Raw genomic sequence first — 26,411 nt, forward strand, 5'->3', positions numbered from 1 at the left:
TTATACAATTTTAATGTTGGCTATTTAGACTTTCTTAGCAAGAAGCTTTAGTATTAATTTGTGTTTTTCCACATTTTAACTTTTATTCTTCAAATTACTTTTTCATCAAAACAAAGGTGAAAAATTCGGAGTTCCCACTATGGCACAGTGGGTTAAGATTTCAACTGCAGCTGCTGGAGTTTCTGCCAAAGTGCAGGTTCCATCCCTGGCCGGCGGGCAGCTGTGGCTTGGGTCCGATCCCCCGCCTGAGAATTTCCATATGCCTCGGGTGCAATCATTAAAAAAATTTTAGGAGTTCCCGCCGTGGCGCAGTGGTTAACGAATCCAACTAGGAACCATGAAGTTGCGGGTTCGGTCCCTGCCCTTGCTCAGTGGGTTAACGATCCGGCGTTGCCGTGAGCTGTGGTGTAGGTTGCAGACGCAGCTCGGATCCCGCGTTGCTGTGGCTCTGGCGTAGGCCGGTGGCTACAGCTCCGATTAGACCCCTAGCCTGGGAATCTCCATATGCCGCGGAAGCGGCCCAAGAAATAGCAAAAAGACAAAAAAAAAAAAAAAAAAAATTTTAAGTGAAAAATAGCTTTTAAATTGTTTTCACGCTTTACTTGTACTATGGGAAGACCTTTAAAAGGAAACGAAGGAAGAGAATGGAAACAGAACGCCGGGGCATTAGAGCCTAGAAAGGAAAAAAAAAATTCCACAAAGATTAAAAGAAGGAAGTAATGGAGAGGTATTTTGTCAACAGAACATTTCGTGAGGAAAATTTCCAAATCCTCTATTAACGAAATTTTTTTAGGTTTCTATAATAACGATATTTTTTTCAGTATGCCTTCTCCACCCCCAGCCCCATGCCCGCCCATTTAAGAGAGAAATGGAGAAATGAGGAAGTCAGAGTGAAAGTGGGAGTAAACTGCTGGCACAAGGAGCAGCTGAAAAATAAGTTGCCGGAGAAAGTATCAACAAGACTGGGAGAAGTTGGGAGGAATGACAGAGTGAAAACGTATAAGAAGAGAGCACAGACCAGTAAGCTCTTCTCAGTCCAACACTCGCTGGCTCCTCATCAGGCTTAGCCCACAGCTAACCGCCCATTCCAGGGGAGGGGCGTGGAGGATCGAGGAGAAGACACCTGTTGAAAACCCTCCGGTGAACATCTGAGGACTTAATCTTCTCACTTGCGTTTGAGCTGTTTTCTCTAAGAAGGCAGGGTGACTCAGCAACATTTTAAATTACTGCACAATGTTAAAATCAACTATACGGAGTTCATGGTGTGGCTCAGCAGAAACAACCCAACTAGTATCCATAAGGATGCGCATTTCATCCCTGGCCTCACTTGGTGGGTTAAGAATCCCCTGTTCTCCTGAGCTGTGGCTTAGGTCGCCACTCGGATCCCGCCTTGCTATGGCTGTGGCTAGGCTGGCAGCTGCAGCTCCAATTCCACGCTTGGCCTGAGAACTTCCATTTCCATATGCCGAATGTGCAGCCCTAAAAAGCAAAAAAAAAAAAAAAAAAAAAAAAATCACCTGCCTTACAAGGTTTTGTGAGGATTAAATGAGTTATTTACATATATACATGGCATTTACAACAGTACCTGGTACATAGTAAGTGGTTTAAAAAAAGATTATTATTATTAAAGTATATAGATTTGCCTAAAGAAAATATTTTTCTGTTAAAATCATTAAATATTTCTGATAGTCTTGAGATTGGGATAGTCTTAGATTTGAGATCATAAAATATGGTTAAGTGCTCTAAAGCTATGTTTCTGTTTGGCTCAGTCTTAACTATCTTAGCTATTTCAGCATTTCCTTTATTTAGGGTCTCTTTTACCAAGGCAGTATGAACTGACTGCTTCTATATAGGAATAGAAATAAATTCATACCATAATCACATATAAAGTTTTAAATGTCTCAAAAAAAGGCAGTAATTTATAGAATTACAGTATTTCCAAATAATGGAATTCCTCTGTATTTTAGTTGCTAAGTTACCAAAATTTTAATAGGATTTGTAGGTTTAATTCAGCAAGGAGTCACTGCACCTGAACTTCATAGCTACTCTGAGGGTACATATTCTACCTGTTTACATAAAGTCACCATGATTTTCTCCTGATCTGCAAGATCAGACATTACATTGGTGTCTTACCATTATTTCAGTGTTTTTAACTAAAGTATTAAGTTAAACCATATGAAGTTTTGGAAAAAAATCAACAGTTTTACATGGTTCAGCCTAAATATATTCTGCTTATAACATACTTTAAAAAAACTTTCTTGGGGGGAAAAATAGCTTTTGTGTTTGTTTTACTAGAATGACTATTTTTGTTTTATAAGAATCACTTTTGGTGGGAGAAGAAATGGGGCATTATTGTTCCCTAGGTATAGAGTTTCAGTCATGCAAGGTGAAACAGTTCTAGAGATCTACTGTACAATGGTATGCATATAGTTAATGACACTGTACTCTATACTTTGAAAATTAAGGGTATATTTCATACTCTATGTTTTTTACTACAATAATTATAATAAAAAGACAAGTTTAAAAAGAGATTGAATTTCTAAGCCATTCTTCTCTTGGCTAATCAAATATAATTAGTGAGTTTTTTAAAAATCACTTTTTATGGCATTTAATAATATCAGACAATGTTAAAGTGTTGATCCTACCTTAAATTTCCAACTTTGTATTCTTCATGATGCTTTCTCTACATACTCAATGCTCAATGTCAATTTATTGTATAAAGTAATATTAATGAAATCTATTAATAATTTTCAAGGGTTTTCCTTATTGCAGAAATACATTTAATATAAAAACACATATTAGTGACTAGAGAATGTTTAAACACAAAGTACTTTTCTCTCCTTTTTCTCATTTCCTGTACTCAATTACAGTAATAGATACTTTCCATGCACATTCACCAAATTCTTTTTTTGTTGTTGTTCTTTTTAGGGCCACACCCTCAGCATATGGAAGTTCCCCGGCTAGGGGTCGAATCAGGCAGCTACTGGCCTACACCACAGCCACAGCAATGCCAGATCCTCAACCCACTGAGCAAGGCCAGGGATCAAACCTGCATCCTCATGGATACTAGTTGGATTCTTATCCCACTGAGCCACAATGGGAACTCCCGTTCACCAAATTCTTTAATTCCTTTAGCAGATACTAATTGTGTGCTCAGTGTGTTCTAGGTACTAAGATAGAGTCTGGAGTCAAACTGCCAAACAGTAAGATAGAAGCTGCAGGAAGAAGACACCTTGGGGTAATTAGGTAGAAAACCCAAGGGAAGCTTTAAAAGGAAAAAGACTAGCGGTATACTTTAAAGATAACTGGAATCATAGCACTTGTTTCCAAAAGTTGAAAACTATTTTGAAAACACTTCATTAAAATTCAACCAGTAAAAATCTTGTAACAATCCCCCCCAAACAATCAAACAAAAAAAACACACCACAAACCCCTAAAACTACAGTTTGTATTGACCTTGACCCTACAGGCCAAATAATTCAAGTACAAAGGTAAAATTCCAATTTCAGATATTCAATTTATTCACTGCAGAGACCACCTCATCATTTATACCCAGAAAGTACTGCTTGCTCTCACCCAAACTAATATCAACTTGTAGTGTAAATGTAGAGTTAAGTGTATGACTACTTGCTTGGTGCCAAGCTAAATCACCCTATGATAGTGTATGTTTCAATTGTAGGGGAAGATACAAGTAAGACCTTGAGAAGTGAGAGATTCATGGAAAGATACACACACTGACCTGCAAAAAAGAGCTGCAGCTAGCACTCTCAGTTTCTCCTTCCAACAAGTTTTTGTGTTAATTCATAGCAACTGAAAACGAAATCAAGTACAATCTTTATTCAATGCTAAATTAAACTTTCTATAGTTATTAGATAAACCTCCCTGTTTACAACCAGTCTTTAGAGGAAGGGACCATCTCATTCCCTTAATAGCGAGTATAGAGAAAACCTGTAACAGGACTTCAAATACCTAAGTGGATACCACTGGATGCATTTGAAAAACGTCTTAATACATTCTGCCAGCATTACTTTGTTTATAGAGCATAACGAGTACAAGACAACAAAAGCTTCTTAATCTGTTAAAGAGAAAGCTAAATCGAGCTGTATCTATGGTCTGCTCATAAACTTAACCCATAAACACACATATTTGATTAAAAAGCACTAACTGGTGGCTGGCCTCAAGTTAACATTTTTATTGCTGGCATTGAAATTTCCTCTAATGCTGTTAAAAAAAAAAAAGACATCTAAATCTAGACACATCTAGACAAAATCAATTTTTAAAAATGGGGATTGTAATCCATTTACAAATGTAAAGTTTTACCTAATTTTTTTCTTGCAAAGAACGTAACTTTTGTTTTCTTTTTTTGAGGAAGCAAAGTTATCGCTAAAGAAATAACTGCTGAATTTGCAGGATCTTTGTAGTACTTCTACCTACCTCCCTTATTGCTCACGGTTAACTATTTAAACAACAGCTGTGTCAGTTCTCCAAACACCCACGTACCTAGCTTCTGAAGATAACAAATTCATACTCATAAATCCTCCAGAAGGACAGGTTTGGAAGCAGACTCTGAAGTCTGGGTTCCGCCCCCAGACGCAGAAAACTAAGCGTTTTTCACCACCCCCTTTGGCCAGCGGGTTCTCCCAGTAACAAAAATACTGTGGTACTTAAACTATATATTTAATTCCCTACCTAAGTTTAAATTTGGGAGGGGCGGGCGTTCTTTTAAAAAAGAACACAGGCCCCACAGCGCGCTCGCCGCTTCACAGGTGGCTCAGCCCGCTGTCATCCAGGTTCCTACAGCTCCGCCCATCGCTTGACTGATAGCCAATAGCGTGAGAGAACTCCAGGAAGCGTGGTGACGTAAGCGCTGACGCACGCGTAAAGACGCAGGCGGCGTCACCGTCTCCAAGGAGCGGTCTGGGGCACCGGTTTCAAAGTCGCTGGGCGGGCCCAGTCGATTTCCGATACTGGTCCCGGGCTTCCTGGACGCTTTGGAGTAGCTCCTGGCTCCACCGAGGACGCCGCCACACGGCTGCCCGCTGGCTACCTCGGCGCTCTCCTGAGTGGCCCGACACGACCTGGAGTGACCCGCGGGACGCCTGTATTCACACGCGTCCCTGTTCCCCACTGGCTGGGATTCGGGTGAACGAGGAAGGGAACTAATTTAGCGGGTCTCCAGCAAACCTGAAATCTTTAGTGCCTCATTTGAGCGAAGGACTCGCCTGAGAGTCGGAAGAAGGAAGGCGCGGCGGGGCTGTTGATGCCGCGTGAGTAGGATTCTGATTACAGCACTCGAGTGCTAGACAACCTCGGAGGCATTGCTTTGGTTTTGTTTTCCCCGTACAGCCTGCTTTGTGTCTTTTTGAGAAAAGTAAAAGTGGTGAAAGCTCCAAGCTAAAATTGTATCTACATGGCCACTGAAATCAAGTTTCTGCGAGATCAAAGTAAGCTCCACATTCCTTTTTTGAGAATTCTTATATGTAATGTTTAATGTCGTCATCGTTGAGTAATGTTTTCTACATGCCTGATGGATGCATGGAAATTTGTAAAAACTTTAAGAAATTAGCTGCAGAAAGAGCTTGGTGGTATATATGAGGATGGATATATACTTCTGCAAAACTGTTTGGTAAATACTTAAAGGTTCCTTAGCCTTAAGTAGGACTCCACTACACGCTTGTTTGTTATGCTCCTCGCGTGCTCTGGGGAAATTAGAGGGTTGATGGCCAGGAAGAGTGTCCAAGTCTGCAGTTAGAACCTAAAGGGAAAGCTGTGGCCATTTGTTCAAAAGATGTTTATTGAGCGCCTCCTGTTTTTATTATATGCCAGAAGCTATACAAGCATAGCAACTACAAAGATGAGGGCTGTTCTACCCTCCAAGAATATGAGGAGGGAAATACATAAATTCCATAAATACAATGAAGTGACAGCAATTGCCAATTCTTTTGCCTCGGTTTCCTCACAGGATTGTTGGAATGATTAAATGATTGTTAAAATATGTAAAGGATTTAGAGTAATTTCTGACAGTGCTAAACAAACATTAACTGTTGTTACAGGGTTATAATTTACTGTGGTCAAGGAAGGTGCTATTTAGACTGAAACTTGAAGTATTAATATGAATGTACTCAATAAAGAACTGTAGGAAAATTAAACAGTATCTGCAACGTTGAAGGGACTAGAACATGCTTTGTTAAAAACTTTAAAAAGGTTGGTTTGAATGGAATATGTTGTATATGGGGAAATGGAAGTGGAGCTGAAAGGGACAAATTTGAAGGGCCTTATTTGCTGTTTTTTGTTTGTTTTTAGGACCACTGCACAGAGTATAGGTATTATAGACCAGTGGTTAAGAACTCAGCCTCAGGATTCAGTCTGAGCTCATATTTTAGCTCTCTTTCTAGGTTTTTGACCTTGGACAAGTTATTTAGCTTCTCTGTGCCTCAGTTTGGTCATTTGTCAAATGGGTATAATAGCACAATAACCCTGATGGGGTCGACATGGCAATTAAATGAGATGATGCAAATAAAACACTTAGCATGATATCTAGGATATATTAAGTGCACAGTTTTTATCATCTAAATCGTTAATAACACTATAATGATACTATAACATTAACATTATTTCTCAGATGTGAAGTGGAAATATCCCATATGAAGGACTAGCTGGCCACCATTGAGTATTGTAGGGTAAGATTGGGTGGTGAAGAGTTTGATTTGGGTGGAAAGAGTACCTCAGGCACTCAAACTAAGAGATTTGGAGGAATATACCAGCCAGAATTTTTAAATAAAACTTAAGTTCAAATACCAGAGAGAACTGTAGAAGCATAGTAAATTACTTCTTGAAAATTGAGTTGTAGTTCACCAGAATACAAGTGAGTAGAAGAAGGAAATCCTCAGATGGAATGGCAGAAGCAAAGGCTTGGATGCTTTAAATAACTGCTTATTCAGGAAGTTGGGGCATGGAATGATAGAGTTTACATGAAGAAATGAAATTTGAGTGTTGACGTCTATGAATCTCCCCTTTTCTTTTAATTGGACCTCACATGGCAGTCGTAGCTGGTGAGTGACCCTATTAGTTGACCAACTCTGGTAAATATAGGAAGCTTGCCCTTTTCCCACCTACCTCTTACTATTTCTACATTGATTTCTATTGATTTTGAGCTTCCTTTTACTTGTTGTAGCATATTACACCCTTCTTCCACCTCCCTCTGAGAAGAAAGATCTGATAGTCCTTAGGGACCTGTTCAAGGAGAAACTCATATCAAGTTAAGGCATGAAGAATTCATTCTTGTAGTGGGGTATGAGCAGTGGGCATATTTTTCATTCTCTTTTCATTCTCTTAAGAGGGTCTTTCAGAGAGCTGAAGTTTACAGGTTTTGGTTTTTTTTTAATGGCCACACCTGCGGCATTTGAAAGTTCCTGGGCCAGGCATTGAATCTGAGCTGCAGCTGCAACCTATGCTGCAGCGCAGCAGCTTCAGATCCTTCACCCACTGTGCTGGGCCAGGGATTGAACATGTGCTTCCATAGCTACTGGAATTGCTGCACTCGGATTCTTAAACTACTGCACAACTGTTGAAACAGCCAAAGTTTTCACTTTTGATGAAGTTCAATTCATTAGTTTGTTATTTTATGGACATGTCATATCTAGAAATCTTTGCCTTAACCAAGGCTGCAAGGATTTTCTATATAGTCCTCTAGAATTTTTGTAGTTTCAGGTTTTACATTTAAATCTGTGATCCATTTTGACCTAAATTTTGTACAAGGTATAAGGTAAGTGTCAAGGTTCACTTTTTTTGTGTGTTTGGATGCCCAGCTGAAAAGGTTATCTTTTCTCCATTAAATTACCTTTGCATTATTTGTTAAAAATCAATTGTACTTAATTCGTGTAGATCCATTTTTCTTTTATTCTTTTCCATTGATCTATCTGGAAACCAATATCCTAGTGTCGATTATTACAGTTTTTTAGTAAGATAGCGTTAGCTTTTCAGATTTTTTCTTTTTCACAGTTGTTTTGACCGTCATAGGTCTTTTGCATGTCTATATAAATTTTAGAAACAGCTTGTCAGTTTCTACAGAAAAGATTCTGGAATTTTGATAGGTATTGTGTTGAATCTCTTGATCAGTTTGTATAGAATTCATTTAATGATATTGAGTATTCTGACTAATGAGAAAATATTTCTCTTATTTTTTTCTAAGCAGTATTTTATAGTTTTTAGTACATAGGTTTTGCACATTTTTTGTCAGATTTTTCCCTGTGTATTGTTGTTGATACGATTGTAAATGGTATTATTCTTTTAATTTCTGATTTACCATTATAAGTATATAGATATACTTTGTGTGTGTATGTGTATTTGACCCTGCAGTATATCTAAACTCACTGATTAGTTCTAGTAGGTTTTATTTTCTACATTGACAATATTTTTACCTGTAAAGACAGTTTTACTTCTTCAGTTCCACTTTGTATGCTTTTCATTTCATTTTCTTGCCTTATTGTACTAGCTAGAACCTGAAGTAGAGTGTTGAACATAAATGGTTGGAATGGACATCCTTATGTTGTTCCTGATTTTAGGAAGAAAGCATCTGTTTTTCAAAATTAAATATGCTAGCTCTAGTTTTTCATAGACATTCTTATTAGGTTGAGGACGCTCCTTTCTGTCCCTAGTTTTCCGAAAGTTTTTATCAGAATGGATGTTGGATTTTTTTTTCCCAAATGCTTGTTCTACATTTATTGAGATGATCAGATTTTTGTTTGTTTGTTTTGTTTTTAGTTTTTTAATAGAGCGATTTACATTGTTTACTTTTCTTTTTTTTTTTTTTTTTTTTTTGCCATTTCTTGGGCCGCTCCCGCGGCATATGGAGGTTCCCAGGCTAGGGGTCGAACCGGAGCTGTAGCCGCCGACCTATGCCAGGGCCACAGCAACGCAGGATCCGAGCCGCGTCTGCGACCTACACCATAGCTCACGGCAACGCCGGATCGTTAACCCACTGAGCAAGGACAGGGACCGAACCCGCAACCTCATGGTTCCTAGTCAGATTCGTTAACCACTGCGCCACGACAGGAACTCCTACATTGTTTACTTTTCAAGTGTTAAACCTGTTTACCTTTTAGGATAAACTCCTCTTGGTCATAATGTATTATCTTTTTTATACTTTGTTGAACTTGATCTTTTAAAAGTTTATTTAAAATTTTAATGTCTCTGCTCATAAAACCTTTGAATAAAATTTTTCTAATGTCTTTTTCTGGGTTTGGTGTCAGGTAATGCCGGCCTCATAGAATTACTTGGAAAATATTTTGTCCTCTTCTGTTTTCTAGATGTTTGGGTAGAATGGTATTACTTCTTCCTTAAATGGTTGGTAGAATTTACCAGTAAAGCCACTTGGACCTAGATTTTTTTTTGTGGAAATATTTTAAACCATAAATTCAATTTCTCTACTAAGGAGTTACTCAGTATTCTTTTGTTTACACAAGACAGACCTTTCACAGATCTTGTGTATAGAGTTCTCTCTGTGCTGCTTTCTCTCCTAGTCTTTGTCCTGTCAATTCTAGTTTACTTGGTTTCCACTGAATCTAAGCTTCATCTCCATAACTAAGAGGGTCTCTTGATCTCTGCCTACATTTTCCCTCCCTGTACCATGGCCCGAAGTGTCACTCAAGTCATTAAGCTGAGGCCATCATAAATCTCACTTCATTACCAGTGTCTGATGTCTCATGTCTTGGGTGTCTTGCAAACCACTGTTTCATTTATTTGTTTTTTAGTCATGTTAGATGGGAAAGCAGACCATGTTGCTTTATCTTGAACATAAGCAGAAGTCCTATTCAATTTGCCCTACTTTTGATATCTTAAACATAAATATCTTACTCCTACTTTGACTTCATTAAGACCTCTGTCCTTTGAACCCTTCATTTTTTTCCATTTCCTTAACTCCTTCCCAACTTATTTTATTTTTATATTTATTTATTTATTTATTTCTGTCTTTTTGTCTTTTCAGGACTCCACCTGCAGCATATGGAGGTTTCCAGGCTAGGGTCGAATTGGAGCTGCAGTTGCTGGCCTATGTCACATCAGCACGGGATCTGCGACATATACCACAACTCATGCCGGATCCTTAACCCACTGAGCAAGGCCAGGGATCAAACCCACATCCTCATGAATACTAATTGGGTTCATTAACCTCTGAGCCATGATGGGAACTCCCCAACTTATTTTTATTATGTAAGAAGGCTGTCACAGACTGTAACAGTTGTCCAGTGGTTCATCTGCTCTCTTCAGAAATCTTTATATGATTATGCATCTGCTTTTCTGTAGCACATGCTTGGTAACACCTTATCCCTCTTTTGCCTTTACAGTTCTCATACTCATTTGTTCGGTAACCATAGATAAAAAATCTCCTGGATAAGTACCACTACAATTTCAAGGTTAACTCATAACTAGTGAATGACTGAGCTGGGATTTGAGTGCAGGCTGTATAGTTCCAGTGTTTGTGTTCTTAAATATTGCCTGATAAAGACACTTGAATGGAAAGAAAAATATAGGCCCGTTTCACTTATGCACATAGAGGCTAAAATTCTAAGTAAAATTTTAATAAATTGAATCCAGCAATGAATATAGGTGTGTGTATGGATGGATGTATGTGAGCACATGTGTGTGCGTGTATGTATACATATACATACTATCATCTTTTTACGTATACTATTTTTATACATACATATACATGCTATCATCTTTCTATGTAACCAAAAGCTGATTACCATTCAGAATCTTAAAAGATCTTTTGCAAATAAAAATACATTCACACTAATAGAAAAATGGCTAAAGAATATCACAGGCCATTTACAAAAATTAAACCCGAAGCGCTACTGAAAACATGAAAAGATGTTTATCTCATCAGTAATGCAGAAAATGCAAACTAAATAAAGAGATAAGTACTTGATGAAGAAAATAGTAGATTTAAATTATAGCAAAATATTCCCCAGATTAAAGTCAGTCTCTGAAAAATTGTATTTCCCTCATTAATCCACAGTTGACTTAACATATTTTAATTACTGAGAACTCAGAAAACTCTATCAGGAAAACTAAAGTAGTTTGTATTGAAGTTATTATATCTCTAGTCATATCTCCAACCTCCTTTTGAGACTCAGAAGAGTAATAAGCAGAAACTAGATGCTAGTTTTAGTGCTATGTGTCAAGTAACTCACAGTCTTGAGGGTAATAATTAAAAAGAGGATAATTCTTTTTTAATTCAGTAAAAAGTTGAAAATCATTTAAATTATTACTTTACAATTACTTATTCTTCTATCAGAATCACGTGTATCTGCCATATTTCTCCATTAAATTATATGTACTTTCAAGGAAGAAACTATAATGTGTATGTATTTTGTGTGTGTACTTTATATATATATATATATATATATATATATATATACACACACACACATGCATATACTTTATATAGTTTAATATAAATGTACATATATATGTATGTTTGCTTATGTATAACATTTAGAAAAGTAGAGGAAACAAATACAAAGCTAAGAGAATTATTACAAAGCTCAAAACGCATATAACTACAACCTAGGTCAAAAAATAGAACATGACTAGAACCCCAGAAGCCCTCTTGAAATCATAACCTCTTCCTCCTCCCCCAAAATAATCAAAGATAACTAATATCTTTAATTTTACACTGTAGTTTAGTTTTGCTTGTGTTTGAAATTTATGTAAATGGAATAATAAACTGCATATCCTTCTGTGTGGCTTCTTTCATTCAATAGTACATTTTTGAGATTTATTCATATTCTTGTATGGGATGTAGTATGGTTATTTTCATCACTGTAGAACATGCTAGTTTATAAATTTACCACTTTTATCCATTCTTGTTTTGTACATATTTGCAGTTTCCAGCTTGTGGACCATTGAGAATAATGCTGTTATCAACATTTTTTTGTTACAGCCCTGGGAGCTCAAATGCATACACTTTGGTTGTGTGTATTCCTAGGAATTAGGTGTTCTTAAAGTTGTACTAATTTACACTCCCATCCACAGTGTATGGGAGTTTTCTTTATTCCACATTGTCATCAAAAATTTTTTTAATCATAGCCCTTTGCTTTATTGTAATTTTAATTAGTATTTTTCTGACATTTAATGAGGTTGAAAAGCTTTTCTGTATTTATTGACCACTAGAGTACCTTTTTGCGAAGTACTCATTCAAGTCTATATACCACTTTGCTTAAAGGGTTGTCTGTCTTTTAATTGATAGAAGCTGTTTGTATAGACTAGAAAAAAGCCCTTTGCCAGCTATAGGTGTTGGAAATATCTTCTCCATGTTTGTGGCTTGCATTTTTACTCTCTTAATCTCTTTTTGATAAACAGAAGTTCTTAATTTTAATGTGGCCCAGTGTATCATTTTTTTTTTCTTTTACGGTTAGTACTTTTGTGTTTTAATTAAAAAAAAATCATTCCCTCTTCTAAGGATGTAAGTATATTCTTTTTTGTTCTCTTTTAAAATTTAATTTTTTGGCATTTATGATTGGATCTTCATTCACGTAAAATTGATTTTTATGAATGACATTATGTTCTCTTACATAAGCATATCCATTTACCTAGAACCATGTACGGAGAGATTCTCCTTCTCCCCTCACTGCTTTGGAGTGCCCCTTTGATCACAGTTCAGGTGTTTATATATACATGACTGTATTTCTGGATCGTGGATTCTCTTCCATTGGTCATTTTTTTTTAATCCTTATGCACACAATCTAAATGCCTATACTTTAAAACATATCTTGATATCTGGTGAAATAAATATTCCCACTTGATCTTCTTTTACAAAAATATTAGCAATTCTCTTTGAATTTTGAACCGTATTTTATTTTTTTTAACAATCCTCTAAAATTATAAAAATTTGCCTTTATCAGAAGAATTAGGGACAAAACACAGAGGAGTTCCACTACTGTTAGTTCTTGATCAACAAAATTCTGAAAATATATTTTTTTCAATAATAATAAAACTTTAAAAATTTAATCATCTTGTATTTCTTTTTTTCTTTTTTTTTCCCACTGTACAGCATGGGGATCAAGTTACTCTTACATGTATACATTTTTTTACCCACCCTTTGTTCTGTTGCAATATGAGTATCTAGACATAGATACTCAGCAGGATCTCCTTGTAAAATCTATTCTAAGTTGTATCTGATAACCCCAAGCTCCTGATCCCTCCCACTCCCTCCCTCTCCCATCAGGCAGCCACAAGTCTATTCTCCAAGTCCATGATTTTCTTTTCTGAGGAGATGTTCATTGTGCTGGATATTAGATTCCAGTTATAAGTGATATCATATGGTATTTGTCTTTGTCTTTCTGACTCATTTCACTCAGTATGAGATTCTCTAGTTCCATCCATGTTGCTGCAAATGGCATTATGTCATTCTTTTTTATGGCTGAGTAGTATTCCATTGTGTATATATACATCACATCTTCCGAATCCGATCATCTGTCGATGGACATTTGGGTTGTTTCCATGTCCTGGCTATTGTGAATAGTGCTGCAATGAACATGCGGGTGCATGTGTCTCTTTTAAGTAGAGTTTTGTCTGGATAGATGCCCAAGAGTGGGATTTTGGGGTCAAATGAAAGTTCTATGTATAGATTTCTGAGGTATCTCCAAACTGTTCTTCATAGTGGCTGTTCCAGTTTACATTCCCACCAGCAGTGCAGGAGGGTTCCCTTTTCTCCACAGCCCCTTCAGCACTTGTTCTTTGTGGGATGTTGTTATATCAGGGATGTTGACCATTTTTTCATGTGTTTGCTGGCCATCTGTATCTCTTCCTTGGAGAACAGTCTATTGGGGTCTTCTGCCCATTTTTCCATTGGGTTATTGGCTTTTTTGCTGTTGAGTTGTCCAAGTTGTTTGTATACTTTAGAGATTAAGCCCTTGTCGGTTGCATCACTTGAAACTATTTTCTCCCATTCTGTAAGTTGTCTTTTTGTTTTCTTTTGGGTTTCCTTTGCTGTGCGAAAGCTTTTCAGTTTGATGAGGTCCCATGGGTTTATTTTTGCTCTTATTTCTGTTGCTTTGGGAGACTGACCTGAGAAAACATTTGTAAGGTTGATGTCAGAGAATGTTTTGCCTATGTTCTCTTCTAGGAGTTTGATGGTGTCCTGTCTTATATTTAAGTCTTTCAGCCATTTTGAGTTTCTTTTGGTGCATGGTGTGAGGGCATGTTCTAATTTCATTGCTTTGCATGCAGCTGTCCAGGTTTCCCACCAATACTTAATGAATAGACTTTCTGTTTCCCATTTTATGTTCTTGCCACCTTTGTCAAAGATTTTTGTCAAAGGCCATAGGTGTCTGGGTTTCATTCCAGGTTCTCTGTTCTGTTTCATTGGTCTGTCTGTCTGTTTTGGTTCCAGTAGCACAGTGTCTTGATGACTGTGGCTTTGTAATATTTCTTGAAGTCTGGGAGAGTTATGCCTCCTGTTTAGTTTTTGTTCCTTAGGATTGCTTTGGCAATTCTGGGTCTTTTGTGGTTCCATATAAATTTTTGGATTGTTTATTTAAGTTCTGTGAAAAACGTCATGGGTCAATTGATAGGGATTGCATTGAATCTGTAGATTGCTTTGGGTAGTATGGCCATTTTTCCAATATTAATTTTTCCAGCCCAGGAGCATGGAATGCCTTTCCGTTTCTTTACATCTTCTTTAATTTCCTTGATTAGTGTTTCATAGTTCTTGGCATATAAGTCCTTACCCCCTTGGTCAGGTGTATTCCGAGGTATTTGATTTTTGGGGGGTGCAATTTTAAAAGGTATTGTATGTTTGTATTCCTTTTCTAATATTTCATTGTTAGTATACAGAAATGCAACTGATTTCTGCGTGTTAATCTTATATCCTGCTACTTTGCTGAATTTGTTGATCAGTTCAAGTCGTTTTGGGGTTGAGTCCTTAGGGTTTTTCTATCTATAGTAGTATCATGTCATCTGCATGGAGGGACAGTTTTACCTCTTCTCTTTTTTTTTATTTCTTTTGTTTGTCTGATTGCTGTGGCTAGGACTTCCAAAACTATGTTGAATAAGAGTGGTGAGAGTGGGCATCCTTGTCTTGTTCCAGATTTTAGTAGGAATTCTTTCAGCTTTTCTCCATTGAGTATTATATTTGCTGTGGGTTTGTCCTAACAACTTTTCCTCTGTTGAGGTATGTCCCCTCTATACCCACTTTGGTAAGAGTTTTGGTCATGAATGGATGTTGGACTTTGTCACATGCTTTTTCTGCATCTATTGAGATGATTATGTGGTTTTTGACTTTTCTTTTGTTCATGTGGTGTATGATGTTGATTGATTTGGGTGTGTTGAATGATCCTTGTGCAGCTGGGATGAATCCCACCTGGTTGTGGTGTATGATCTTTTTCATATGTTGTAGGATTTGGTTGGCTAAAATTTTGTTGAGAATTTTTGCATATGTATTCACCAAAGATATTGGCCTCCAGTTTTCTTTTTTGGTGATGTCTTTGCCTGGTTTTGGAATTAAGGTGATGCTGGTGTCATAGAATGTCTTTAAGTGTTCCTTCTTCACCCTTTGGAAAAAGTTTTAGGAAAATGAGTATAAGTTCCTCTCTCTATGTTTGGTGGGATTTGCCTGTGAAGCCATCTGGTCCTGGACTTTTATTTGCAGGGAGTGTTTTTATGCCATATTCAATTTCATTTCTAGTGATCGTTCTGTTCAGTTGATCTGTTTCTTCTTGATTCAGTTTTGGCAGGCTATAAGTCTCTAGAAAGTTGTCCATTTCTTCTAGGTTGTCAAATTAGTTGGCAAACAGTTGTTCTTAGTATTTTCTCATCATTTTTTGTATTTTTGCGATATCTGTTGTGAATTCTTTTTTTATTTCTTTGTTTATTTGGGTTTTTTTCTCCTCTTCTTGGTTAGTCTAGCCAGAGGTTTGTCAATTTTGTTCGCCTTTTCAAAGCACCAGCTCTTGGTTTGATTGATTTCTTTCTATTGTTTTTTGAATCTCTGTTTTATTGATTTCCTTTCTGATCTTTAAGATTTGCTTCCTTCTTCTGACTTTAGGTAGGCTTTGTTTGTTATTCTTTTTCTAATTGATTTAGGCAGTCGGTTAAGTTGTTGGTTTGAGATTTTTCTTCTTTTTTGAGGAAAGCCTGTATTGCTAGGAACTTTCCTCTGAGCACTGCTTTATAGCATCTCATAGATTTTGAGTGGTTGTGTCTTCATTATCATTTGTCTTGAGGTATTTTTAAATTTCCTTCTTGATTTCCTCATTGGCCCATGGGTTTTTTTAGTAGAATGTTGTTTAGTCTCCATGTAGGAAGTTTTTTCTCATTACTTTTCCTGTGGTTAATTTCTAGTTTCATGCCATTGTGGTCAGAGAAGATATTTGAAATAATTTCTATACTCTTAAATTGGTTGAGGTTAGCTTTTTGCCCCAGTATGTGATCAATTCTTAAGAATGTTCCATGTGCACTTGAGAAAAATGTATATTCTGATTTTTTTGGATGTAATGTCTTGAAAATGTCGATTGAGTTTAACTTTTCTGTTGTGTCATTTAAGATCTCTGTTGCCTTATTGATTTTTTCTGTATAGAGGGTTTATCCATTGATGTGAGTGGGGTGTTAAAGTCTTCTACTATGATTATATTCTCATCAATTTCTGCTCTTATGTCTGTTAGTATTTGTTGTAGCTATTTCGTTGCTTCTATATTAGAGGCATATATATTCACAATTATAATATCCTCTTCTTGAATGTATCCTTTTACCATTAAATAGTGTCCTTCTATGTCTTTCTTTATGGCCTTCATTTTAAAGTTTACTTTGTCTGATATGAGTATTGAAACTCCTGCTTTCCTGTCTTGTCCGTTGGCATGAAATGCGTTTTCCTATCCCCTCACTTTCAATCTATATGTATTCTTTGCCCTAAGGCAAGTCTCTTGCCGATAGAAGATTGTAGGTTTTTGCTTTTTTATCCAGTCTGCCACTCTGTCTTTTGATTGGAGCATTCAGTCCATTGACATTTAAGCTAAATATTGATGGGTATGTATTTATTACCATTTTGAACCTTGTTTTCCAGGTGATTCTATGTTCTCCTTTCTTCCTTTCTTTTTTTAGGTGGATGATTTCCATTTATTTTATGCTTGAGTACTTTTCTTTTTAGTGTTGTAACTGTAATGTTTGGTTTTGATTTGTGGTTGCCCTGTTTTTTCAGTATATTACCCTTTCCTGTATCTGCTTGCTTTAGCTTGATAGTTGTATAGGCTCAAACACATTAATTAAAAAAAGAAAAGGGAATCTATATTTTCTTACTTTGCTTACACTCATACTATGATTTTGAAGTCCATTTTTTAACATTTTCATGTTTGTCCTTTTGCTGTTCTTCGTGTTTATCATCGCTTTTATAGTGGGTTTTTTCCCCCCACCCTCTTTTAGATCTGTATGCTGGCTTATTGAAGTGACTGCTTTCCAATTGTGGTTTCTTCTATCCTATTTCTTCTTACTTCTTTTTTTATTTATAGAAGACCTTTTAGTATTTCTTTTAGAATGGGTTTAATATTGCTGTACTCTTTTAGCTTTTGTTTGTTGCAGAAATTCTTATTTCTCCTCTTTTAAATGATATTCTTGCTGGATAGAGTGTTCTAGGCTGCAAATTTTTCCCTTTAAGAACTTTAAATATATCTTGCCACTACCTTCTGGCCTATAGTGTTTCTGTAGAGAAATCATCTGATAGCCTTATGGGGGTTCTCTTATAATTAATGCTTTGTTTTTCTCTTGCTGCCTTTAGAATCCTTTCTTTAATTTTTGCCATGTTTATTATACTACGTCTTGGTGTGGTCTTATTTGAGTTCAACTTGTTTTTGGCCCTCTATGCTTGCTGTATCTTGATAGCAGTTTCCCTTAGATTCAGAAAGTTTTCAGACATATTTCTTCAAATATATTTTCAATTCCCGTTTCTTTTTCTTCTCCTTCTGGAATTCCTATTATGCATAGATTGGCCCACTTTATATTATCCCATAGATCTCTTTTATTGCTTTTGTATTTTTTCATTTGGTTTTCTGTCTGCTGTCCTGATCAGGTGATTTCCATGATTCTTTCTTCCAAGTCACTAACTCCTTTCTCTGCATTAATCATTTTGCTCTTTAGTGCTTTTAGCTCAGTTTGCATCTCTGCAAATGAATTTTCTAATTTTTCTATGTTCCTCCTTCTATTTTCTAGTTCCTTTCTAAAGGAATTTGCATTACTGTTCATATCCACTCTTAATTCCTTGATATGCGGCCTTAATTCCTTCAGTATTTTCACTATCTCCCTTTTGAACTCAATGTCTGTCAGACTGCAGAGGTCTGTTTCATTGTTTGCTGGTTCATGTGAATTCTGTTCCTTTACTGGGAATGGTTTCTGAGTTTCTTCATCTTGCTTATGTTTTCCTTTTTCTGTGAGTTTAGGGAAGCCAATCTGTAGTTTTGGAAGGCTATATCTATGCAAGAGTACCCCTTTGTATTTTGTGGGGGCTTACCATTTATTTTTGTGGTGAGAGTGTGAATATTTGATGTCTCTTTCTTTGGTGTGAGCAGGCTGTTATCCCCAGGGTGCTGAGTGTGCTTCCACGGAGAAGGTGGCAATGGATAGGGCTAGTATTCAGTGCCTAGTTGCTGAGCTTTTAAAAGCAGCAAGGACCTGCAGGAAGGTGGCACAGCTACTCTAGGTTGCAGGGCCCTGGGAAGTAGTAGTGAGCCTTAGGCAGATTTGCAGTGTGCCCAGAACATTTGGCAGTGGGAGCAGCAGGGTGTGTGAGTTCCCAGGGGAGTGATAGCAACAACAGGTAGTGTTCAATTGCAGTGCCCTCCTCTGAGGTAATTGGAGCGCAAGTGGTGACTGTCCAGGAACCCCTAGTAGCAGTGGACCACGCCCACCTCTGGAGTCAGTTATAACTCTGGTGGTTTGCCCCTGCCCCCTTCAGACCATGCAAGAAGCATCCCATCTCACTTAGCCCACACAGGAGGTGCTGCAACAGCTGCTTCTAGTTGCAGGATCCTGGAAAGTGACAGAGATCAAGTGTGTGGGCACTGCCCAGAGAATTCGGCAGTTGCAGTAGAAGGGCCAATGTGCTCCCAGGGGTGCAAGAGCAACAACAGGTGATGTTTGGTCACAGTGCCCTCCTCTGTTGTGCCCTTGAGGTGATTGGGGCCACAAGTGGTGCCTGTTCACAGACCCCTAGTGGTGGCGGGCCACATCCACCATTGGATAACTGCAGTGGTTTGCCCCCACCACCTGTAGACCCTGCAAAAAGCACCTGTTCCCGCTTAGCCCCCACAGAAGGTGTAGCACCAGCTGCTCCTAGTTGTAGGGTCCTGGGAAGGGACAGTGATCAAGCAATAACATGTGGTGAGAGGAATAACATGTGGTGCTTGGTTGCAGTGCTCTCTGTTGGTTTTTTTTTTTTTTTTTTTGCTAAAACCTGAGATGACTGTGACTGCAAGTGGAGCCCACACACAGGTCCCCACTGGTGGCAGGCCACGCCTCCCTCTGTTTTCAAGAGGACTGCTTCAGTCAGTCCCTGCCACTTGTAGATCATGCAAGAGGCACCATGTTACACTTAGCCCCCTGCTGTCCTTAGCCCACACAAGAGGTGCTTTGCCACCTGTAGCCTGCACAAGAAGTGCCCTGTCTCCCATAGCCTGAGCAAGTGGCTTCTCGCCACCCATAACCTGCACCAAAGATGTCCCGCCTTCTGTGAGCCCATGTGAATGTACAGGGAGATTCCTATGGCAGTCTACCCTTCTTGCTCTCGCCCTTCCCAACAATGGCACCTTGCTTCTCCTACAGGCCCAGACCTCCTCCCAGGTTCCCTCTGCCACGGCATTCCACTTCTAAGCCCGTAGCAGACCACTCCCCCGCCCATGACACAGTGCTCCTTAGCCCCTTAGGCTGTCCGCACACAGCCAACCCTAGTCCTCTTCTCAGGACTGACCTCCGGAGCCTAAGTCTCAGTGCCCAGCTCCCACCCGAGTGTCTCAGGCTGTGGTGTCCCAGGCAGTAGTGCAGATGATCTGTGCAGCTCACACTCAACTTTACCCTCCTCAGTCCAGCTGCTGCACTTTTCTAGGTGACTTTGAGCTCCCTCCATCTTGGCCAATCTCCCTGTGGATTAGGTGGTTTCCCAGGATATGGGTTCCTTTTCACTTTCACAGCTCAGGAATGCTAGTCACGTACCAATTCCTTCTCTCTCTCTGTCTTTTTTTCTTTTGTTCTATCCAGTTATGTCAACAGTTTCTTAGCCTTTTTGGAGGATTAAATTGTTCTGCCAGTATTCGGTAGATGGACTGTGTGAGTGGTTGTACATGTAGATGTGTTTTGTTGGTATGTTTATGGGAGAAGGTAAGCACGATGTCTTACTCCTTCACCATCTTGATATGTCTCCAGAATTTGTTTCCTTGCTGTGAGGTATTTCTAGTTCTTTGAGTATTTCGCAAGCAAATATATCTTCAGTTATGTATTTTAAATATATATTCTTCTAGTCTGGGCTGGGCTTTCCACACTTTATTTTTCATTGTTTTATTTTTTATTGTGATGCTCATCTTTTTTTAATTACACAATGAATTTTATTAAATTTATAGTTGTAACAACAGTCTAACAACCAAATTTTATAGTATTTCTATCCCAAACCCTTAGTGCATTCCCCCACCCCCCACCCTGTCTCATTTGGAAACCGTAAGTTTTTCAAAGTCTGTGAGTCAGTATCTCTTTTGCAAAGAACTTCATTGTGTCCTTTTTTTAGATTCCACATGTTACTGATAGCATTTGGTGTTGGTGTCTCACTGTCTGACTGACTTCACTTAGCTTGGTAATTTTTAGGTCCATCCATGTTGCTGCAAATGTCATAATTTCTTCCCTTTTAATGACTGAGTAATATTCCATTGTATATATGTACCACATCTTCGTTATCCACTCTGTTGTTGGGCATTTAGGTTGTTTCCATGTCTTGGCTGTTGTATGTAGTGCTACAATGAACATTGGAGTACACGTGTATTTTCAAGTCATAGTTTTTTCTGGATAGATGCCCAGAAGTGGGATTGCTGGATCAAATGGTAGTTCTATTTTTAGTTTTCTGAGGAATCTCCATACTGTTTTCCACAGTGGTTGCACCAATTTACATTCCCACCAACAGTGTAATAGGGTTTCTTTTTCTCCATACCCTCTCCAGCACTTATTGTTTGTAGTTTTTTGGATGATGGCCATTCTGGCTGGTGTAAGGTGGTACCTCACAGTGGTTTTGATGTGCATTTCACTAATAGTGAGTGATGTTGAACATCTTTTCATGTGTTTTTTGGCCATCCATATGTCTTCTTTGGAGAACTGTCTATTTAGATCTTCTGCCCATTTTTTTGATGGGATTGTTTGTTTTTTTGGCATTGAGCTGCAGAAGGTGTTTATAAACTTTGTAGATTAATCCCTTGTCAGTCGACTCATTTGCAAATGTTTTCTCCCATTCTGTGGGTTGTGTTTTCATTTTGCTTAGGGTTTCCTTTGCTGTGCAGAAACTTTTAAGTTTAATTAAGTCCCATTTGTTTATTTTTGTTTTTATTGTCATTACTCTAGGAGGTGGATCTGAGAAGATATTGCTGTGGTTTATGTCAGAGAGTGGCCTATGTTTTCCTCTAAGAGTTTTATAGTGTCTGGTCTTAAGTCTAGGTCTTTAATCCATTTTGAGTTTATTTTCATGTATGGTGTTAGGAAGTGTTCTGATTTCATTCTTTTGCATGTGGCTGTCCAGTTTTCCCAGCACCCCTTATTGAAGGTGCTGTCTTTTCTCCATTGTATGTTCTTGCCTCCTTTGTCATAGATTAGATGACTGTGAGTGTGTGGGTTGAATTCTGGGCTTTCTATCCTGTTCCACTGATCTGTATTTCTGTCTTTGTGCCAGTACCACAAGGTTTTGATGACTGTAGCTTTGTTGTATACTCTGAAGTCCGGGAGCCTGATTCCTCCAGCTCCATTTTTCTTTCTCAGGGTGGCTTTGGCTATCCTGGGTCTTCTGTGCTTCCAAACAAACCTGAAAATATTTTGTTCTAGTTTTGTGGAAAATGTCCTTTGTACTATGATAGGGATTGCTTTGAATCTGTAGGTTGCCTTGGATGGAATAGTCATTTTGATAATATTGACACTTCCAATCCATGAGCCTGGTATGTCTTTCCACCTGTTTGTGTCGTCTTTGATTTCTTTCATCAGTGTCTTATAGTTTTCAGAGTACAGGTCTTTTGTCTCGTTAGGTAGGTTTATTCCTAAGTATTTTACTCTTTTTGATGCGTTGGTAAATGGGATTGCTTCCCTAATTTCCCTTTCTGATCTTTCGTTGTTAGTATATAGAAATGCAGTCAATTTCTGTGTATTAATTTTGTATCCTGTGACTTTGCCAAGTTCATTGATGAGCTCTAACAGTTTTCTGGTAGAGTCTTTAGGATTCTCTAGGTATAGTATCCTGTCATCTGTAAATAGTGATAGTTTTACTTCTTCCATTCCAATTTGGATTCCTTTTATCTCTTTTACTTCTCTGATTGCTGTGGCTAGGACTTCCAAAACTATGTTGAGCAGTAGTGGCGAGAGCAGACATCCTTGTCTTGTTCCTGATCTCAGCGGGAATTCTTTCAGCTTTTCACCATTGGGAATGATGTTAGCTCTGGGTTTGTTGTACATGGCCTTTACTGTGTTGAGGTAGGTTCCCTCTACAGAAACCCCACTTTCTGAAGGTTTTTTTTTTTTTTTAATCAGAAATGAGTATTGGATTTGGTCAAAAGCTTTTTCTGTGTCTATTGAGAGGATCATATGGTTTTTATTCTTCAGTTTGTCAATGTGGTATATCACACTGATTGATTTGCTGATACTGAAGAATCCTTGTATCCCTGGGATAAATCCCACTTGATGATGATGTCCAATGCTTTTAATGTATTATTGTTTTCAGTTTGCTGGTATTTTGTTGAGGATTTTTGCATCTATGTTCATCATTGATGATATTGGCCTGTGATTTTCTTTTTTGTGGTATCTTTGTCTGGTTTTGGAATCAGGGTGATGGTGGCCTTATAGAATAAGTTTGGGAGTCTTCCTCTGCAATTTTTTGGAATAGTTTCAGAAGGATAGGTGTTAGCTCTTCTCTAAATGTTTGTTAGAATTTGCCTGTGAAGCCATCTGATCATGGACTTTTGTTTGTTGGAAGTTTTCTTAATCACAGTTTCAATTTCAGTACTTGTGATTGGTCCATTCATCTTTTCTATTTCATCTTGGTTTAGTCTTGGAAGACTGTACTTTTCTAAGAATTTGTCCACTTCTTCTAGGTTTTCCATTTTATTGGCGTATAGTTGCATATAGTAGTCTGCTAGGATCCTTTATACTTCTGTGATGTCCATTGTTACTTCTCCTTTTTCATTTCTACTTTTATTGATTTGAGGCCTCTCTCATTTTTTCTTGATAAGTCTGGCTAAGGGTTTATCAATTTTGTTGATCTTTTCAAAGAACCGTCTTTTCTTTTTATTGATCTTTTCTGTGGTTTTCTTCATTTCTGTTTCATTGATTTCTGCTCTGATCTTTATGATTTCTTTCCTTCTGCTAACTTTAGGTCTTGGATGTTCTTCTGTCTCTATCTGCTTTAGATTTACAGTTAGGTTGTTTATTTGAGCTTTTTCTTGTTTTCCTGAGGTAGGCTTATATTGCTATAAATTTCCCTCTTAGATCTGCTTTTGCTACTTCCCATAGGTTTTGGAGTGTTTTTTCTTTGTACTCATTTGCTTCTAGGTATTTTTTAATTTCCTTTTTTATTTCTTCAGTGATCCATTGGTTGTTTACTAGCATGTTGTTTAGTTTCTGCATGTTTGTGGTTTTTGCAGTTTTTTTCTTGTTGTTGGCGTCCAGTCATATAGTGTTGTGTTCAGAAAAGATGCTTGATTTGATTTCGGTTTTCTTAAAGTTACTCAAACTTGATTTGTGACCCAGGATGTGATTAATCCTAGAGAATGTTCCATGTGCGCCTGAAAAGAATGTGTATTCTGCTGCTCTTGGATGGAATGTCCTATAAATATCTATTAAGTACATCTGGTCTAATGTTTCATTCAGGGCCTATGTTTCCTTATTGATTATCTGTCTGGATGGATCTGTTCATTGTTCTAAATGGGCTGTTAAAGTCCCCTGCTATTATTGTGTTATTGTCAGTTTGTCCTTTTAAGGTTGTTAGCAGTAGACTTATATATTGTGGTGATCCTGTGTTGGGTGCATAAATATTTAAAATTGTTATATCTTCTTCTTGGATTCTTTGATCATTATGTAATGTCCTTCCTTGTCTCTTAAAATGTTCTTCATTTTAAGGTCTATTTTGTCTGATATGAGTAGTGCTACTCCAGCTTTCTTTAGATTTCCGTTTGCATGGAATGTTTTCTTCCATCCTCTATTTGAATTTGCATGTGTCCCTAGAAGTGAAATGGATCTCTTGAAGACAGTATATGTATGGATCTTGTTTTTGTATCCTTTCAGCCAGTCTATATCTTTTGGTTGGGCATTTAGTCCATTAACATTTAAGGTAATTATTATTATTGTTGTTATTATTATTATTATTTTGTCTCTTTGCCTTTTCTAGGGCCACACCCATGGCATATGAGGTCCCAGGCTAGTTGTCTAATTGGAGCTGTAGCCACTGGCCTATGCCAGAGCCACAGCAACGCAGGATCCGAGCCACGTCTGCAACCTACACACAGCTCACGGCAATGCCAGATCCTTAACCCACTGAACAAGGCCAGGGATCGAACCCACGACCCCATGGTTCCTATTAGGATTCGTTAACCACTGAGCCATGATGGGAACTCCTAAGGTAATTGTTGATATGTACATTCTTATTGCCATATTATTAACTGTTTTGGATTTGTTTTTGTTGCTCTTTTTTCTTCCCTTCTTCTCTTGTTCTCTCCTCTTGTGGTTTGATGACTATCTTTTGTGTTGTAGTTGAGTTGATTTTTCTTATTTGTTTGTATATCAATTGTAGAGTTTTGGTTTGCAATTGCCCTGAATGTTTGATATAGGAGTCTATGTAAATATGAGATTGTTTTAAGTTGCTGGTCTCATAATTGCAAGTGCATCTCCAATGTCCTGCATTTGTACCCTATTCTTCCACAATTTCTGATTTTGGTAGCATACTTGTGGCTGGATGATTTCCTGCCTTTACTGTATATATGCCTTTACCTGTGAGCCTTGTCATTTGTGTCATTTTTGTTTCTATTTGTGGCCTTTTCCTTTTACTCTAGAGAAGCTCCTTTAGTATTTGTTGTAAAGCTGGTTTAACATTGCTGAAGTCTGTTAGCTTTTGCTTATTTGTAAAGCTTTTGATTTCTCCTTCAAATCAGAATGAAAGCCTTGCTGGGTAATGTAATCTTCGGAGGTTTCTTCTTTCATCATGCTAAGTATTTCGTGCCACTCCCTTCTGGCCTACAGAGTTTCTGCTGAAAAATCTGCTAATAACCTTATTGGAATTCCCTTGTATGTTATTTGCTTCTTTTCACTAGCTTCTTTCAGTATTTTCTCTTTGTCTTTAATTTTGGTCAGTTTGATTAATATGTGTCTCAGGATGTTCCTCCTTGGGTTTATTTTATATAGTACTCATGCTTCCTGGATTTGAGTGAGTGCTTCCTTTCCCATGTTAGGGAAGTTTTCAGCTATTATCTTTTCAAATATTTTTTCTGTCCCTTTCTCTCTTCTCTTCTGCTTCTGGCACCCCTGTAATAAGCAGTTGTTGGTGTATTTAACATTGTCCCAGAGTTCTCTGAGACTGTCTTCATTTCTTTTCAATCTTTTTTCTCTTTTCTATTCTGTATCCGTGATTTCCACTAGTCTGTCCTCCCCCTTGCTTATTCACTCTTCTGCCTCCTGTATTCTGCTCTTGGTTGCTTCTAATGAATTTTTTATTTCAGTTATTGTATTTTACATCTCTGCTTGCTTAAGTTTTATTCTTGTATTTCTTTGCTCCGTGTTTCTTATAAATTATCAGTCTTTGCCTCCAGTTTATTTCCAGTGTCTTGCATCATCTTCAGCATCATCAGTCTAAAGTCTTTTTCCTGGAGGCTGATAATCTCCAGATCACTTAGCTGTTTTTCTGTTTTGTTTTGTTTTGTTTCTTTCTCCCTTGTCTGAGTTATAGGTTTCTGTCTTTTCATTTTTTTAGGTTTTTGGCATGGTGTCCTTTTTGCAAATGATAGAGTTGCAGCCTCTCTTACTTCTGATGTCTGCCCCTCTTGTGGCTGAAGTTAGTATGGGGGCTAGCTGTAGGCTTCCCAATGGGAGGGACTGGTGCCTGCCCCGGGGTAGGTGGGTCTGATTCCTATCCCTCTGGTGGGTGAGGCTTTGTCTCTGGGTGAGATTAGAGGCAGCTGTGTGCCTGGTGGTGGGGTGCCTTT

The 26,411-nt window shown here is 37.9% G+C and overlaps 2 protein-coding genes across 36 annotated transcripts in view; one reads left to right on the forward strand and one right to left on the reverse strand.

Moving 5' to 3' along the window:
* Nucleotides 1-4,798, reverse strand: part of C8H4orf33 (chromosome 8 C4orf33 homolog) — a 583,530-nt gene extending 578,732 nt beyond the window's left edge. For 13 of the 23 annotated variants that reach the window (XR_014813047.1, XR_014813039.1, XR_014813045.1 and 10 more), the window contains exon 1: nt 4,690-4,798. The gene's annotated coding sequence lies outside the window, so the exon portion shown is untranslated. Of the gene's footprint in view, nt 1-1,018; nt 1,124-3,739; nt 3,811-4,689 lie in introns of all 23 variants that reach the window. The other 10 variants (XR_014813034.1, XR_014813030.1, XR_014813036.1 and 7 more) reach the window with 2 other exon arrangements.
* Nucleotides 4,799-4,907: 109 nt separating this feature from the next.
* Nucleotides 4,908-26,411, forward strand: part of SCLT1 (sodium channel and clathrin linker 1) — a 265,145-nt gene continuing 243,641 nt past the window's right edge. For all 13 annotated transcript variants that reach the window (XR_014813019.1, XR_014813018.1, XR_014813020.1 and 10 more), the window contains exon 1: nt 4,908-5,444. Coding sequence is in view for 5 of the 13 variants with exons in the window: in XM_084972937.1 (XP_084829063.1) it covers nt 5,411-5,444 (34 nt within the window). In the remaining 8 variants the exon portion in view is untranslated. The remainder of the gene's footprint in view (nt 5,445-26,411) is intronic.

The sequence above is a fragment of the Sus scrofa genome, chromosome 8 (genome assembly GCF_054392235.1).
Source record: "Sus scrofa isolate SSC_HxYL_T2T_F1_AM1 chromosome 8, Sscrofa_HxYL_maternal_Yorkshire_Landrace_v2.0, whole genome shotgun sequence".
In the NCBI taxonomy this organism is placed as follows: Eukaryota; Metazoa; Chordata; class Mammalia; order Artiodactyla; family Suidae; genus Sus; species Sus scrofa.